Source organism: Dreissena polymorpha, chromosome 9 (assembly GCF_020536995.1).
Source record: "Dreissena polymorpha isolate Duluth1 chromosome 9, UMN_Dpol_1.0, whole genome shotgun sequence".
Taxonomy (NCBI): domain Eukaryota; kingdom Metazoa; phylum Mollusca; class Bivalvia; order Myida; family Dreissenidae; genus Dreissena; species Dreissena polymorpha.
In genome coordinates this window covers 45920943-45939599 of record NC_068363.1, presented here as the reverse complement: position 1 = coordinate 45939599, position 18657 = coordinate 45920943, and the positions used below count along the sequence as shown (strand labels likewise).

General features: G+C 38.5%; 1 protein-coding gene across 1 annotated transcript in view; it reads left to right on the top strand.

The window, feature by feature from the left end:
• LOC127845129 (exosome complex component MTR3-like) overlaps positions 1-3035 on the top strand; it is a 34010-nt gene extending 30975 nt beyond the window's left edge. The window contains exons 8-9 of the mRNA XM_052375847.1: positions 223-333; positions 2842-3035. Of these exons, the coding sequence (XP_052231807.1) occupies positions 223-333; positions 2842-2946 (216 nt within the window). The 3' untranslated portion in view covers positions 2947-3035. The remainder of the gene's footprint in view (positions 1-222; positions 334-2841) is intronic.
• The last annotated feature ends 15622 nt before the right edge of the window (positions 3036-18657 follow it).

Below are 18657 nucleotides of genomic sequence, written 5' to 3'. Positions count from 1 at the left end.
CCTTAAAGCTAAACCGTGTGTGCCCCCCCTGGCACAGTTGTTGGGAAACCAGTCCTTAAAGCTAAACCGTGTGTGCCCCCCCTGGCACAGTTGTATGCCGTGGGAATTTTTATGTATGACAATGGCAATTTTAGTTTATTAGTGTTATATTATTAACAAAGAAGTGAAAGTGCTTTTCAACAAATGGTTACCAATATATCAGTTGTTCTTGTTATTTTTCAGGACAGTGCTCATGTGAACAATGGAAGTGTCACGGTTGGTCTTATGCCGTCGCTCAACCAGATTTCTGCTGTGACGTCCAAAGGCGAGCTGGAGTTTGAACACTTAAATAAGGTAATCTAAAAAGATTTGCAGCATTTTGGTTTGTACTCGTGTATTTAAAACAACAATATGTTTTTAATTAATATTTAATCAATTCCATATTAAATTAAAGTGATTTTAAGTATTTCTTTTTTTTTCAATTCCTTTAAATAGGATCAAATAAGTTGTTTTAATTATACCCCCACAAGCAAAGTTTAGTGGGGTATATAGGAGTGAACTTGTCTGTCTGTCGGTCGGTCAGTCGGTTGGTCGGTCGGTTGGTTGGTGATCTGAAGGCCAAGTTTGAACATGGGCCATGCCAGATCAAAAACTAGGTCACAGAGTCACTTAGTACGTTTTACATATTGAGCATGGTGTATGCTCTCTATTTCAAGTAGTTTAAATCCGATCTTCACCACACTTGGTCAGAAGTTGTAACTAGCTGATGTGTAGGTCAAGTTCGAACATGGGCCATGCCAGGTCAAAAACTAGGTAACGGGGTCACTTAGTGTGTTTTAAACCTCGCCATGTTGTCCGCTCTCTAATACAAGTAGTTTTCATCCAATCCTCACCAAACTTGGTCACAAGTTTTATCTAAATGATCTCTAGGACAAGTTTGAACATGGGCCATTCCGGGCCTAAAACTAGGTCATGGGGTCACTTAGTGCGTTTCTGACGATGCTGCGAAGCAGCTTGTCTAAGTTATCATACCATGAAAAAATTCTTCAAAATAGCGACCTATGTAAAAGACCGAGCCAGTCCGATTGAGATAACTCGATTTTTCTAATTGGAATACCTCGCTGATTATCATTGATAAAGGTAAAGGAAGCTCAGCTATAAATAGGACAGCATATTCTGGGAAAAAGATTTAATAATAGTTTACAAACGTTAATTTTAAATCAGTTACATGTATATTCAATTCGTTATATGTTTATAGATCAATGAAATAACTATGCATTTTCTGTATTGTATTTGACATTTTTAGTGATTCTGTAAATAAATTGCGCATGAAAACGTGTATAATCAACGTTTAACGCGATCATGAGTGTAAAGAAAACTAATTATTTCGAACCTGCCATTTGTAAACGTTAAAATAAGTATGGTATAAAAACAGCATAATAGCCGCGTGATAACTATGAACCTCTCTCTTGTGCGTGCTCTTTCATTTTGCATATTTTAATAATAAACTTTTCAAACAGAAATTACAGAGCCACATCAGTGCACACACTATGTTTGAAAATTCATTCGTTTGTTGGATATTGTTTTCTGTTTTAAACACATATAAGGTCATATCGCGGAGATTTAGTTAACCTTACCATGTGTTCATGGGCGAACTCACGTATTCAATTCGTATTTGACTATGTGCATACCTTCTTTCGGGAATCATCATGAAATTATTGCCGTACTTAACAAACAAACATGCTAAAGCTTATTGAATTAGAGAAAAAAACAATAATCAAAAGAGAATAATTATATGTTAATGCACATGGGCATGTGAAATCACGTCCAAACACATACCATCATTAACTTAGGAAAGGAAACAACGAAATATAAAGTTTGGTATGATATACATGTGAAATTAAAGAGCATGGTGTAATTAAAGAGCATGTCAAGTTTTGAATATATCTGCTTCGTAGCGTTATGTTATAACCCACAAACGTTTAACTGTAACAGAACGGTTTTTAAGATAAGTGATGCAGAAAATACACCTCAAATATCTTTTTAAAGATATTTCTTGTTATATTTGATCGAAAATGTAACCCGCCTCCCAGTTTCGCTGAATGGGTCAAGTTTCCCATGGGTACTACTTCCCTGTACCCCCTTTTTTTTTTCGTTTCCAAAATTTTTCGTACCCATTTGTTTTTTTTGTACCCACATTTTTTTTGTAACCAATTTTTTTTCGTACCCAAATTTTTTTTTTGGCATAATTTTTGTACCCAAAATTTTCGTACCCATTTTTGTTTCGTACCCAAAATTTTTGTACCCACAAAAACAATTGTGGTGATGTTTTTATTGTTGCTTATATATCCATCCTCTTCAAAAGCATCGTCACACCAGTAGTGTCAGTACTTTGATTTAACATTCAGCATGGTGTCCGCTCTCTAATTCAAGTAGTTTACATCCGATCTTCACCAAACATGGTCAGAAGTTTTATGGAGATGATCTTAAGGCCAAGTTAGAACATGGGCCTTTCTGGGTCAAAAACTAGGTCAAGGGGTCACTAAGTGCGTTATAAAAATTGAGCATAGTGTTCGCTGTTTTTTGTGAAGACGACATGCAAAATATTATGTGTCAATGCAGCATGTAGGGGTATTCGTCATGTCTGTGACAAAGCTCTAGTTACATTTAGGTTAGATGAATTGCAAAATTAGAAATTGTTGATGTTATTTAAGGTAGGTACGCTACTGTATTTAAGGGTTGAAACGAATATTTGGGTATAATCCATCTTATTTATATTTTGAAATGAAATATACCGGGTATTCAATATACTAACAATTTTGGAAACAGAGGACATGAATGTGCAAACATGTTATTTTCCAGGCTATGAAGCATTGTGTGAGCATGTGCGTTGACCTGTACCCAGTTTGCCAGCAGGCCCTTGCAGTTGCTATGGAAACTAGGATCAATGCTGACCCCAAAACCTGAAAGATATAGGTCTTGCCAAAGAGATATGCTTCAAATGTGTTATGTCTTTATTGTACCGAAGAATGCAATAAAAAAAGTTGTGACTTTTACCTTTTTTATTTGTGACCATTGGATTTGTGACTGGAGAACTTAATTCAAGGTTTCATAAATACTTCTAGGATAAGTTGTTTGTTTTCACAAAATTCACGGGCATTTAGAGAGTCGAGGCAGCAGTGCCTGGTTTAAATGGTAAAAGGTCATTTAAAGCACGTAATAAGTGCTTTAAATTCCATATTATAAGGTGTTGAGTATAAAGAATAGTGGACCATTTGAAAATAAAAAATTAACCTAAAGATGTTCAACATTTACTTTCGACATATTCAACCAAATAACTGGCCATGCCACAGGGGTCCGATGATTTATATAGACTTGATAGTCAATCATTGTAAAAAAACTCATCAAACCATCAGGGTCAGAGGTTATATATTTGGTGTGTAAATTTGTATGGTTGTCCTCAACAAAGTTTGTTTAAATAATCCTTCTGGAGTCAAAAGTTACCCCTTTTCTGGCAGTTAGTTGTTTTCCTTATATGTATACAGTCCAATCCATGTTCAGGTGCAAGTCAATGGATATGGCCAAAGTGGACTTTGAAGGCAGGTGGCTGCTGTACTCGGGTTAACTCTTTGAGATGGTTAGTCAACTGTTATTTTCATTAAGAGACACAGGCTCATAAAACTTAAGACGCCAAAAGCTTATAAATATTTTTTGTACACGAACATCACACAAACAGCATTTTGAGCTCGACTATTATATATGAAATATATATAGTGGAGCTATCCTACTCACCCCGGCGTTGCCATTCCCGTAGGCGTTTGCGTGCAAATGTTAAAGTTTGCGTACTACCCCAAATATTTCCAATGTCCCTTGACATATTGCTTTCATATTTTGCATACTTGTTTACCATCATGACCCCAACCTATAAACAAGAGCAGACAACTGTATTTTGACAGAATTATGGCCCCTTTTAAACTTAGAAAATGCATATTATTGATAAATCTATGTTAAAGTTTGCGTACTACCCCAAATATTTCCTGTGTCCCTTGACATATTGCTTTCATATTTTGCATGCTTGTTTACCATCATGACCCCAACCTATAAACAAGAGCAGACAACTGTATCAAGCATTTTGACAGAATTATTGCCCCTTTTATACTTAGAATATGCATATTATTTATAAATCTATGTTAAAGTTTGCGTACTACCCCAAATATTTACTGTGTCCCTTGACATATTATTGCTTTCATATTTTGCATACTTGTTTACCAACATGACCCCAACCTATAAACAAGAGCAGACAACTGTATCAAGCATTTTGACAGAATCATGCCCCCCTTTATACTTAGAGTATGCATATTGTTGATAAATCTATGTTAAAGTTTGACAAAACAACACTTACCTGACATACCACAATGCACTCCACCCAAACCATCCCCCACGGCCCCCCCCCCCAGACCCCCCCCAAACAAAAAAAATAATTTAGTTGTTTCTTATTTTTGGAAGATCATCTATTAAATGATTACACACATACCCCCCCCCCCCCTCTCCTCCCCCCCCGACCCCCCCCCCCCGAAACCCCCCCACCTCCCAAAAAAAAAAAAAAAATCATTTTTTGCTAGTAAGAAATGTCAGGGAAAAATTAAGCAGTCTAAAACGTACCTGAATGTTAACTCAGTTAGGCGGAAAGTGTACTTACATTCCATGCTGACTTCAATACTGTTGAAAACAGTTCAAAACAGTTCCTCTCTACACTGTCGTGTCTGGGTAGTATTGTGCTAGGCGACCCAAACCATGTATTCACTTTGCAAGGCAAGTCAGCGTATGACGTGATAATACCAAGCGAGTCAAGAGGGGGTAAGGGATATGATAACAATGCCATCTGTGTTTTCTCTAATGATCAGATCCTTGTTGCAATTTTTTACAATAAACGAGTTAAGCTACTCAATCACCAATACCAGGTGGTGGCACATTGTGATTTAACTGCCTCTCCAAACGACATGTGTCAAGTCACACCAAGTGAAGTAGCTGTTTCTGTGTATGAGTATAACACAAATGAGGTTCAGTTTGTTTCAGTGGATTTTGGGCAGCTGGTTAAGGGCAGGACGTTACAGTTTCAACATAAATGTATAGGTATTGCTTATGATCAGAAAGACCTGTATCTCGCCACTGGCACTGCACTTGACAAGTTTTATTAGCGGCGAATTGTTGAATAAGCTGTATGAGGATACTGCAGGCCATCATACAGGTGATATTATGTTGGATATGTCCAGATATTATTTGGAGTGTAACTTTATTGTTTCCATGTCAATTGCATTTAAACAATAATTACTCTGAATATAATTATGTTTGCAAAGCATGAACTAAATGACGTACCTAAAGAATTATATGTAAATAAAAACTATCGTAAAATAAAGTTTTTCGTTTATTTCGTATAAAATTGTTTAGAATGCCATATCATAATTACTTCTGCAAGCATTGCATGTCAGTTGCCATAGGTATTTTCAATGTTATTTAGGTGAACTCCACTTTGTTTCAGTATGAAATGATTTTGCATGTTTAATTGTATCTAAAGAGTTAATTAAAATCATAGTACATTATGTATATTATTACATAAATAATGTTTGTGTGAATAAGACTTAACCGTGGCTTTATAAACATAAAAATTCTGTAAAGATTTAACCACACGGATACGAATCTCTTTTGCAGTATTTAAGTGTAAAGTGAGTCCAACAGGTGACCAGATATTTGTCACTAACCATGACCTTCACAAGGTCCTCAACCTGGCCAGGGATGTTATGTTACTCGGCACCATCACATACCCAGACCTACGATCCCCAACATGTGTTCGTGTGACAGCTCAGGGACAGGTGCTGGTCTGTGGATACCACATTCTTCAGCTGGATTGTGAAGGCAAGAAGAAGATGGCTATAATTGCTAACTATTTAGATTCACAGTCTATCTGCTTCAACAGGAGCACAGCCTCAATATTTGTTGGAAAACATAACGCCATCCTGGTGTTTAGAGTACAATAGTTTTGTTTCCCACTTTCCACAACACTCATTTTGGAACTTCGGGAATTCTTTTCAACACCAAACCCATATTCAGTATTACATTTTTATCAAACAACTCACCTGTATGATTTATTGTATTGCTTAGAAATGCTTAATCATGAATATGTTATAAAAATACTTTCATAATAAAACTATTTTTAGAATTGATTTCTTATTTTGTGTCATGTTTAATTGTATAATCCTCATTTGATGATTTATTGTGTTGCCACACAATTTCAAAACATGCCATCATCTGTTGCAACGAATCAACTCTTATGCCTGTGATGATTATTTCTCATTTGATTGTATATAATACGTGCATTCCTGTGATCTATATCTTTGAAATGACTAACATGTTCATTATTATATTGTAGTGAATCGTTATGCTCAACAATATATTTGTAAAATTGTTTTGAGAAGTTAAAAGAACTGCAGACTGCATTTTAGGTGATATTGTTCTACATTTACGTTTTATTCTGTTATTGTCATAATGTATTCCGACTCAGAAATATATGGTTGCATAGAGTAAACAAGAAATATCTTTAAAAAAGATATACGGCGTTGATTGTGGTCGATGTTTATGAACGATCAAAAGTTATCTCTATGAGATAAAAAGTAGCGGATGCCTTTTTTCTGCGCAGTTCTTAGCTACATCACAAGCAAATCAATTACGGGGTGTTGCGCCAGATTTCGTGGCTTATTTTGCTTTATGTGATATTATTACTCAGATATCTATATTTACAGAATAGAAAAACACAAGAAACATAAAAATAAACGAGTGCATATAGGTCAGCCGGCAATACTCGAATCTTATTTAATTGCATAATTATAGTATAGTGAATTATTGTGCTTATGCTTAATAAACTGGTCTAAATGGATAAATATTTCTAATTAATTTTATCAAAATTAATCCTTATCATGCAAATGTTAAAAACATATTAAAAATCGATGATTGACATACCACAATAATATCGCCGAATATCTTTATTTAGTATCTTTCTGATCAAAACAGACTTCAAGTGCACAAAGTTTACGAGACGGCGTTTATATGAAGATTTCTGCAACTGACCGCAAGCTGACCTTGATACCTTGCGGATTGGAATGCAATGCATTAAAGTTAGGTAACAATTCTGCTGCTGAAACGACGGCTTGTTTACGCCAACTGTACACGACCAAGGCAACAGCTGTGCCTAAAATATTGATATATCGACAAAGCGACTAAACGAACTATTTACTCCATCAGACAAAAATAGCATAGATTCCAATTTTTTCCTTCAATGAAATCATCGCAACCCCTTCTGCGAACTCCGGTGATGAACTGTATATAAACTCTGACTTTCACACACTGGCCGCGAATTGACCCGAAACCTCGCGGGTTGAAATGCAATGCAAGTAAGTACTAAATATGAGAATATAGCCTTTAGTATAAACGCTTTTGCGCTGGTAATTCTCTGAAAATAAAAGGTGAACGCACAAATTGTATTTATGTCGAAAATTGATTGTAAAACTGTTCTATCTATTGAGCCTTTTCATTAGAGATAAAATTGTTTCATGCAGTAAAACAGTGTTACAAAGACGCGGATATGTTTCCAATGTACTGGTATTATTCTCAAATCAGCCAATGGAATAAATGAAGTGTATTCATTCGTACCTAGCCGCGGGAAATTTTATTTGAATATTATTGGACACTTACAAAGGTCAAGTCAGGGTGAAAAGCTGGCTTAATACAGCTTACGCCGAAAAATATGTATTGTACAGATGTATTCCAGTGCTTTAAGCTCACTTGTGCACAAAGTGTTTAAAATGAGCTTCATCAACTTTTAGGTTGCAACCACTCTTGATGCCATTTTTTTCATCCAATCTTGATGAAACTTGGTCAGATTATTTATCAAGATTATCTGTCCGTTCGTCTGTCCTTCGACACTCCATTTTCCGAACTTTTTACCTAAACGTTTTAAGATATTGTAATGTATATTTCATGTATAACATGTAAATATCATCCGAATTCATTCCTCATCCGAATATCGGTGCACATTATTTTTGTTGTTCACATTTTGTCTATACAATGCACTGCATTTAGCAAGTTAATGTTCTCCAAGATCTAATATATTTATATATTTGTATTTACCTTGTGTTTAGTCCATTATATGTTGTTTGTTGTGAGAATAATCCAACATATTCAAAATTCCTGCACTGTCAAAATCGTTGCAGCAATGTATATTGATGACGTCATACGTAGGAGTATGGTGGAGTGTTATTGCATGCATTTGACTTTAAAATAGGCTGTAAAATTATAATATTCACTCCTCTATTTGTATAAAAAGATGATATTTATTATAACTTGTAAACTCTTCATTTATATTAAGTGTTAAAACATAATAGTTTGCAGGGAACTATTTGAGACGCTGAATGCGTAAGAATTTCTTAAGATTTCATGCTGCAGCATTTAATATTGTATTGTTATACATGCATATTTAAAGGTGTCTATTGTTTCAAGTCATCAAACTAATTGCCTTCTTTGATTAAGATGTGATATTTATGATGATTGTCGATTTATTATTATTAGAAGTATGTTCTTGTTTACATGTAACCGCATTACTTCCATACATGGTGCAGGATGCTGCAGGATTGTGATTGGCTGCAGCTGAATCTTTGGCTGCAGCCAAATCTGCAGCATCCAAAGGGTATAAAAGGAGGTTCTCCGCACAGTTTTGGCAACAGTTGCTAACAACAAACATCACTGTTCGATCATTTGAAAACCCTTCCAAAAAGTAAGAAACAAACAGTAATACTTCATAAAACATTTTCATTTCACGAATTAGAAGTAATAATCAGAATTTGTTTGTACATTAACTACTAACTACTGGTATTTAAGTAAAACGAACGTTTATAGTATTTCATAAAATATCAGTACTATTTATGATATTGACAACCTTAAAGCAGAGCAACTGTTCACCAAACGTCCATCCTTTTTTAAGTCAACTCTAACAGTTTAGAGATATTATTGTATTATATAATATTTAATGCTTGTCTGAATAAAGATGCATTATGTAAAACGTTAAACGGTCTCCGTCTTCCTTCTAAGAGTTTGTTGCTGGACTCAAACTCAAACTACAATTGAGCGCATAGAGATGAGCAATTGTATCTTACATGTAAGGTATCTTACAAATTGGTGTCAGAAGTGGGATCATTTTCTAAAGTGTTCCTCTTGAACAACACGCCTGGAAATAAAGAAACACTTTTAACACAATAATAGTCTTTGTTATTTTTATTTACGCTGTAAAGACAAAGTAATCTTCATGATGGCTTCTCCTGATCCCGACGTTTCTTTCGATGTTCCGTCGGAGATAAAAACCGTTGATGAATTACGTAGTGTTGAATCGAACCATAGTGCGCATGTACATGGCGCACAGTCCCAACGACGACGCGACGATGCACCTCATGTTTCTTTGATGAATGCACTCAGTCCTGCGATGAGACGCTCGAGTTTTGATCGAACAAACAACAATCCACATGACTCACGCAGCACGTCATTTAACCATGGTGACACTAGTTACAATCATTACATTCCACCACCACCACCCATGCACCACACACTTATGAAACCGGACATGTATGACGGTAACAGTTCGTACGAACAATACGCCTCGCATTTCGAGGATTGTTCGGAATTATCTGGGTGGGACAATCGCACAAAAGTCTTGATGTTGGCCGCCAGTTTGAGAGGCGCAGCCAGAAACTTCTACATGAACCTCACAGACGACGAGCGCCGTAATTATTGTACGTTGACAACGCGTCTTTCCGAGCGTTTCGGTAACGACAGCAAACATCAATGTCTGTGGCTGAATAAATTAGAAAACAGACGACGCTCGAAGGGCGAAAGCATAGCGTCACTTGCAGACGATTTGCGTCAGCTTTGTCAAAAAGCTTACTCCGATCTAGATCATCGCTCGCAAGAAAAACTAGCTCTGAATCAGCTTTACAAACTCGTTTCTACCGAAATGAAATGTCGCTGTATGGGTCACAATTGTTTAACCATAAACGAGGCCGTCTCCGTAATTGAAAGGTACGAATCCATATTGGGGACGCCTTTACAATCAAACATAAGGGCAGTTGATTCAGACAAATGTTCTGACATTGAATCCGTTATTAAGCGAATTGAAGCGCGCCTTGACAAAATTGAAACGTCTGTTGTGCGTAAACCACAGGTAAACAGCAAGAGTGAGAAATCTTGCTTCGGGTGTAACTCGCGTGATCACTTATGGGCATTGTGTCCACAAAACGCAAATCGCGGACCGCGACGTTATAGGGCGAATAGTACCCAAAGTGCAACCAATGACAGGTCCGCTAACCTACAGCATCCAGTTAAGGGCAACCCATCTGGGGCCCTCGTTCAGGGAAACTTTTAAATGCTGACTCTGAAGGCCGACAGTCAGCATTAGTACACAATAGGCCTACATCGTCAAGTAAAGCTAGCGAAATTTACACGGCGCGAACAGGTTCACAATTTAATATGTTTGATAATGGTTTTTATGTTACATGTAACGTAGGTTCAAAACCCGTGAATTTCTTAATTGATTGCGGAGCAACAACATCTCTTCTTTCTGATAAAATGTTTTCATCAATTGGCTCTGAACGTTCTTTTCAACTCAGATCGGCGCCAAATGTACTAAAAACAGTAAATGGGGAACCAATGGCAGTGACCGGAAGTGTTGACTTGATCGTTGAAATGTGCGGCGAGCGCTTTGATATTTCATTCGTTGTATGTGCAATCGAGGCCGATGGTATCTTAGGCCAAGACTTCTTGAAACAGCATGTTGATTGTATCAATTATAAGAGGTCGTGTTTGGTGATCGGTAATAATGCGGTTCCACTGTGGACTGGCGGTGCAGCCAATCAAGTGTGTAGAGTGGAAAGCATGCAAACCATATCTGTGCCAGCTCATACAAGAATGTCTATCCCCGTCAAAATCCCCATGAAAGAACATCTAGCTGAACTTGGTTATGTAGAGCCTTCATTTGATCTTATGGCAAAGTCTGAAGTCGCTGTTATCGGTGGTATTGTTGATACATCTTCTAACACTCTGAATATGCATTTACTTAACTATGGGAATTCTGATGTAAAAATCCACAAGCATACAACTTTGGGTTTTTGTGAATCTTACTTTGAGCATGATTGTCTGTTTGAACGCATTGCGTCTGTACAGAAACTCGGTGATATTGTTTCTCTCCCTGACCATCTTACTGACTTGTATGAACGGAGTTCCACACACCTGTCTGATTCTGAGAAACAAGGTCTTTATAAACTTCTTTGTAAATATCACACTACATTTTCAAAAGACTCTGGCGACATTGGGCATACAAATCTTGTCCAGCACAGCATTAACACACAAGATGCTGCACCCATTCGTCAGCCACCAAGACGTCTGCCACTGGGCAAACGTGAAGTCGAAAGAGAAGAGATAAGTAAAATGTTGGAACGTGGCATTATTGAGCCATCAAGTAGTGCATGGGCGAGCCCAGTTGTGTTGATTACCAAGAAAGACGGCACCCCAAGGTTTTGTATTGATTATCGTAGGCTAAATGATGTCACTGTTAAAGATGCGTATCCACTCCCCAGAGTTGATGATTGTATAGATGCATTGTCTGGTTCAAAATATTTCAGTTCTCTCGACTTGAATAGTGGATACTGGCAGGTTGCCATGAAGTCTGAAGACAAAGACAAGACAGCCTTTGCTACAACAATGGGTCTTTATCAGTTCACAGTCCTCAGTTTTGGTTTAGCAAACGCTCCGAGTACTTTCGAGCGACTTATGAAGAACGTATTAAGAGGTTTGCAATGGGTTGAATGCCTTTTGTACATGGATGACATAATTATTCCAAGTAAGACTGTCAGTGAAGGTTTATCCAGGCTTGAGCATATTCTGCAGCGACTTCAACAAGCAAATCTTAAGTTAAAACCTTCCAAATGTGCTTTGTTTCAAAAACGGGTGAAGTTCCTTGGTCATCTTGTTTCTGAGGATGGTGTAGCAACTGATCCGGACAAAATTACTGCTGTCCAAAACTGGCCTACTCCTCGCAGCGCAAAAGATGTCCGATCTTTTCTTGGACTTTGTTCGTATTACAGACGGTTTGTCGAGAACTTTGCCAAAATTGCACGTCCATTGCATAAAGTTACAGAGAAAAACTGTAAATTTGAATGGTCTGATGAATGTTCGAAAGCTTTTGACACTCTGAAAACTGCTTTGACTTCAGCTCCAATCCTTGGTTATCCTACCCCCGATTCAAAATTTGTTTTGAATACTTATGCATCAGATAAGGCCACAGGAGCAGTGTTGTCACAAATACAGAATGGTCAAGAAATCGTTATTGCATATCACAGCAAAGGTTTAAATAAACACGAGCAAAACTACTGTGTAACTCGTAAAGAGCTTCTTGCAGTTATTCATGCCTTAAACGCTTTCCATCACTATTTGTATGGGCAGCCAGTGTTACTTCGTACAGATAATGCAGCTGTATCATGGATGCGAAATCTGAAGCGTCCTACAGGCCAAGTTGCAAGATGGCTCGAGACTTTAGGAACTTACAACTTAATAGTTACCCATCGTGCGGGTTCAAGTCATGGCAATGCAGATGCGTTATCACGGTCTCCTTGCTCAAAGTGTGCCACACAGGAGAGTAGAAACACCATTAGCGATGATGCTGACGAACACTGTGATTCTGAGGTATGCAGGGTTGTTCCTGTTGTTGCAGCAACAGTCATTGATCCATCAACAACGTTGCCAGATTCTTCAACTGCACGCACTGTTACAAGGTCCATGTCTACGTCTGATTCCATTCCAAAACCCACTATGGCCACTGACTGGACTTCTTCTCGTATAGGTGCAGCTCAATTAGATGACCCATCCTTAAAAGTAATCATTCGGTCTTTGCAGGCCTCCATTAGGCCAAGCTGGCAAGAAATCAGCGGCCACAATTCACAGACTAAAACATTTTGGAGAATGTGGGACCGTCTTTTGCTTGATTCCAATGTTCTTTACCGCACCTGGTATGAAGGCGAAGAATGCCGAAGGCAAATAGTTGTACCAGATTCACAGCGTAGTGAAGTTTTGCGATATTTTCATGATATCCCTAGTGCTGGTCACCTTGGTGCTGAAAAAATGCTGAACAAAGTACGACAAACATTTTACTGGCCTGGCATGAAAGCAGATGTGGAAAAGTATTGTACCACATGCGATGCTTGTGCTTCTCGAAAACCATCCAAGCCTCCAAAAGCACCACTTGGTGAAGCTAAAGTGTATGGGCCAATGGAACGCATTGCTGTTGATATATATGGGCCACTTCCTAGAACAGATTCTAACAATGCTTTCATACTAGTTATATGTGACTGTTTTACTAAATGGACTGAAGCCATTGCCCTACCCAATCAAGAGGCCATAACAGTGACTAAAGCATTTGTTGATCACTTTGTTTCACGATTTGGAGTTCCATTAACAATTCACTCTGATCTTGGAAGTAACTTCACATCAAAACTATTTTCTGACATGTGTGATCTGCTGCAAATTTACCCTACTAAATCCACTGCACAGCACCCTCAGGCGAATGGCGTAGTGGAACGCTTCAATCGTACACTTGGCAGCATGTTGTCCATGTACTGTAACAAGAATCAGCGAAATTGGGATGAATTCTTGCAGCAAGTCATGATGGCATACCGTTCTTCCATACATGCAAGTACCGGTCAGACCCCCAATAAGATGACCCTTGGTCGAGATGTAGTTCTCCCTCTTCAGGCATTAATTGGCTTACCTCCTCAGTCTAATGAACAAATGGATCAACAATCATATGCTTCATACGTTCAGTCGCTTCATGAAGAGCTTGAGAAAATTCACTTAGTTGCACGCAAAGCCCTCCATACTAAGTCACAGTATCAAAAGCACCACTATGACCTTCGTGCCAAAAAGCGAGTGTTGTCAGTTGGTGATGGTGTTTGGGTGCACGACTCAACAAAGCGTCTCGGTGTGTGCACAAAACTTGCTTCGCAGTGGCATGGTCCTTATTTGGTCACAAAACGAATTGACGATCTTGTGTATCTTGTAAAGAGATCACTTAAGACTCCAGCCAAAGCCATTCACATCGACAGGCTAGTTCGGTATAGAGGGTCACATGTACCCGCATGGTTCCACAAAGCACTTCCTGTGGAATAAACCAAACACAAATATAAAATGGCAATGTGTAAATGAAGCAAATTATTGTTTATTAGTTTAATTTAATGTTTTAGTAAATGCTGTTCATGTTTTAGTAAATTATTGTTGTCCATAAGTATAGTTAGAAGATGCTAGCATATATCAGCATCCTTTTATTTTAAAATTAAACAACACAAGCCCATGTATTGATTGCTTGTAGTGGCATTCAGTGAACAGGGATAAAACACACACACACACACACACACACACACACACACACACACACACACACACACACACACACACACACACACACACACACACACACACACACACACACACACACACACACACACACACACACACACACACACACACACACACACACACACACACACACACACACACACACACACACACACACACACACACACACACACACACACACACACACACACACACACACACACACACACACACACACACACACACACAGATTGAGATGAGCTTATGACTGGAAAAGTGAAAAAGACATACACAAATAGCATTGCCTAAGGAGCTTGTTCCTGTATTGCACATTTGGGTACTGTGTCTAAGAGAGACACTTTACTTTTGAGCAGTTGTGATAATAGTTCGGCTGTGAGAACGGTTTACAGATTATAATGAGCGCTCAACCGAGAAGGCAGCGGCCTGATCAACCGTGATCCTTTCTCAACTGTATTTGTCGATGAGAAACCGTTATTGCGAACTAGTCCAGTATAAATGCGTTTATATGGATTGTTGAGATCGCTTCTGAAAAATGATGGATACTGCGAACAGTTGCTCAGTCAATGGTTATATGCATTTTGTTAGCCTCATAACAATGTCATGTGCATCTCATGATCTGTTTTTCCAGATTCTGCCATGGATTGCGAGGTGTGTGGCACTGCTTTCCACAGCAAACGGGATCTGCGAAACCATCTGGCAAAAACCGACCATCGCCGCATGAGGTATGTCTGCGTGTGGTGCGTCGGCAAGCATCCAAGAGAATTCAAGTCCGACTGGGACCTGAGGCGCCATATCAGGGCTCATCACCCACATGAGCGCGACCATACGCTAAAGGAATTTCCGCGACTGCTATCTTCAGAAAACTCCTTCTACTTCTCCACAAATCCCACAGTTCATCTTCTGACCAATCCCACTCCAAATCCTTCGCATCCAGAGGCCATTGAAGCCAGACGACTGGTTACTAAATGGGCTGCAGGACGCATTCCTGGGATCACCCGATGGATCGAAGGCTGGAATTCATTGACTTCATCTTCGTCAACATCATCCGTGTCAACTCCACCAATCAACAACCCAGAGCTTATCCTGAAATCTGTGACTATGGATAGCACTGGATGCACCATCATTTGCTGTTCCAATGCTACTTACATCAAAGCCAAAGTCCCACTCTCCGCATTGACTGATGCTCGTCTGGTAAGCCGTTTGGTACGACGTATGAATGCACTGCCTAAGGAAGTATTTATTCCATCAGGTCATTGGGAACTAGGAAATCCATCCCATCATACTTCTATTACATCATTACTTGGACTTCAACCCAACCAGATTGAATCTGTGGTAGTCCTCCATCTTCCCACCTTCACGTCAAGAAAATCTCCTGATCTTGCCGCAACAGCATCTTCACATTCAAGTCCGTCACTCTCTACACAAGCCTTTGTTCCAGTCGCTTTGCCTTCTGTTACTCCTGCTGCCGTTTCCACATTGTCTTTCATACCCGATGCAGCAACTTCACCTACAACTGATGTCCTCTTTCCCAAATCAACATCTGATATGCATATTGTTCAAACACCTGAGTCTACGCCAGTTCCAAAACATCTGATCATTGATGAACATCCAACTCAACTTGATTTTGACTACAATGACCTACGCAGTCCCACACCAGTCTCAATATCCTCCCCGCAACGCACCGAAAACCTAGAGACCAGTGATCAACAGCCAACATCAGCAGTATTACCGTCATACTCCAGCTCCCCATTCTACAACCCCGTTTCACCTACACCAGTTTCTCATGGGAACACATCATCAACGCCAAACTATGAGCCTGCAGAAGTACCAACACAAACACAGTCCTCCAAGAACAAATCAGCTTTCAGAATTCCTCCTGTCTACATCCCCACACCACGCCATTCCTCGGTCAAAGAAGTCCTCAAGACGAAGGCCCATTCGCTTCTTCTTGAAGGCCGACTTCCACTTCTTCCACCAGCTCGACGAGAATGGAATGATGTTCCTGTCAACAGTATCAAGATAACTCCAACTATCTCCTGGCCACCTGCTGAATGGACTTGCTGGGCTCCGGATCAGAAGACGCTTTATTACGAGTTTGTCGCTATGACACTCCATGCGCACACTACGCCGCTTCCAAGATCTCTCCTGAGGGCTAGATACAATTTTCTTGCACTCCCTGGAAGCCTTGATCTTCAAAACGACGCCCTTGCAGCAACAATGAAACAGAACTTCAATCTTGTTCGACTGATTGCCCTCAATGAAGATCCAACTACACCAGATGTCCAGATGTCAGTCCTGTCCGCCTTTGATGCCCTTCCCCGTGACTCCTCTCTTGATGATCTCCTTGCCCGCCTGAAGGATGTGCCACTTCGTCTGAAGAAACAGAGGAAGAATTAAGTATATTTTTTTTACATGTACAGTGGTAAACCTTTTTCAATGTTAAGTATTGTCATAAGTTAACATATTTCATTAACATTATTGTTATTGTTGTCTTTTAAATTTGTTATTGTAGTAAACATTCAAAATTCAGGAGAATTTTTTTTTTTAAGGTGGGGGAAATGTAATGTATATTTCATGTATAACATGTAAATATCATCCGAATTCATTCCTCATCCGAATATCGGTGCACATTATTTTTGTTGTTCACATTTTGTCTATACAATGCACTGCATTTAGCAAGTTAATGTTCTCCAAGATCTAATATATTTATATATTTGTATTTACCTTGTGTTTAGTCCATTATATGTTGTTTGTTGTGAGAATAATCCAACATATTCAAAATTCCTGCACTGTCAAAATCGTTGCAGCAATGTATATTGATGACGTCATACGTAGGAGTATGGTGGAGTGTTATTGCATGCATTTGACTTTAAAATAGGCTGTAAAATTATAATATTCACTCCTCTATTTGTATAAAAAGATGATATTTATTATAACTTGTAAACTCTTCATTTATATTAAGAGTTAAAACATAATAGTTTGCAGGGAACTATTTGAGACGCTGAATGCGTAAGAATTTCTTAAGATTTCATGCTGCAGCATTTAATATTGTATTGTTATACATGCATATTTAAAGGTGTCTATTGTTTCAAGTCATCAAACTAATTGCCTTCTTTGATTAAGATGTGATATTTATGATGATTGTCGATTTATTATTATTAGAAGTATGTTCTTGTTTACATGTAACCGCATTACTTCCATACATGGTGCAGGATGCTGCAGGATTGTGATTGGCTGCAGCTGAATCTTTGGCTGCAGCCAAATCTGCAGCATCCAAAGGGTATAAAAGGAGGTTCTCCGCACAGTTTTGGCAACAGTTGCTAACAACAAACATCACTGTTCGATCATTTGAAAACCCTTCCAAAAAGTAAGAAACAAACAGTAATACTTCATAAAACATTTTCATTTCACGAATTAGAAGTAATAATCAGAATTTGTTTGTACATTAACTACTAACTACTGGTATTTAAGTAAAACGAACGTTTATAGTATTTCATAAAATATCAGTACTATTTATGATATTGACAACCTTAAAGCAGAGCAACTGTTCACCAAACGTCCATCCTTTTTTAAGTCAACTCTAACAGTTTAGAGATATTATTGTATTATATAATATTTAATGCTTGTCTGAATAAAGATGCATTATGTAAAACGTTAAACGGTCTCCGTCTTCCTTCTAAGAGTTTGTTGCTGGACTCAAACTCAAACTACAATTGAGCGCATAGAGATGAGCAATTGTATCTTACATGTAAGGTAGCTTACAATATTGACCTGAACAGATGAAGTGTGAGTGTCGTTCCGGTCCATTGATTTTTGGCTGAGTTATCGGCCTTGGACTTATAAATTTTCCGGTTTCCGGAGGCTTTATTACGAAGCGCTTTCAGATATTTAGCTGAGTGTTGGTATGTGAGTCGACCCACATGACTTACAAATGAAGTGTGATTTCCGTCCCGATCCATTGATTTTTGGGAAAGTTATGGGCATTGAACTTAGACATTTTCTTTATGATAACCGTTTTCCGAAGGTTCTTTACGAAACGCTTTAAGATATTCAGCTGATTTTTGGTATGTGAGTCACCCTACAGTATTTTTAGGTGAAGTATGAGTTTCGTTCCAGTCCATTGAATTTTGGCGAACTAATGGACCTTGGACTTTTTCAACTATTTTATCTAAAACA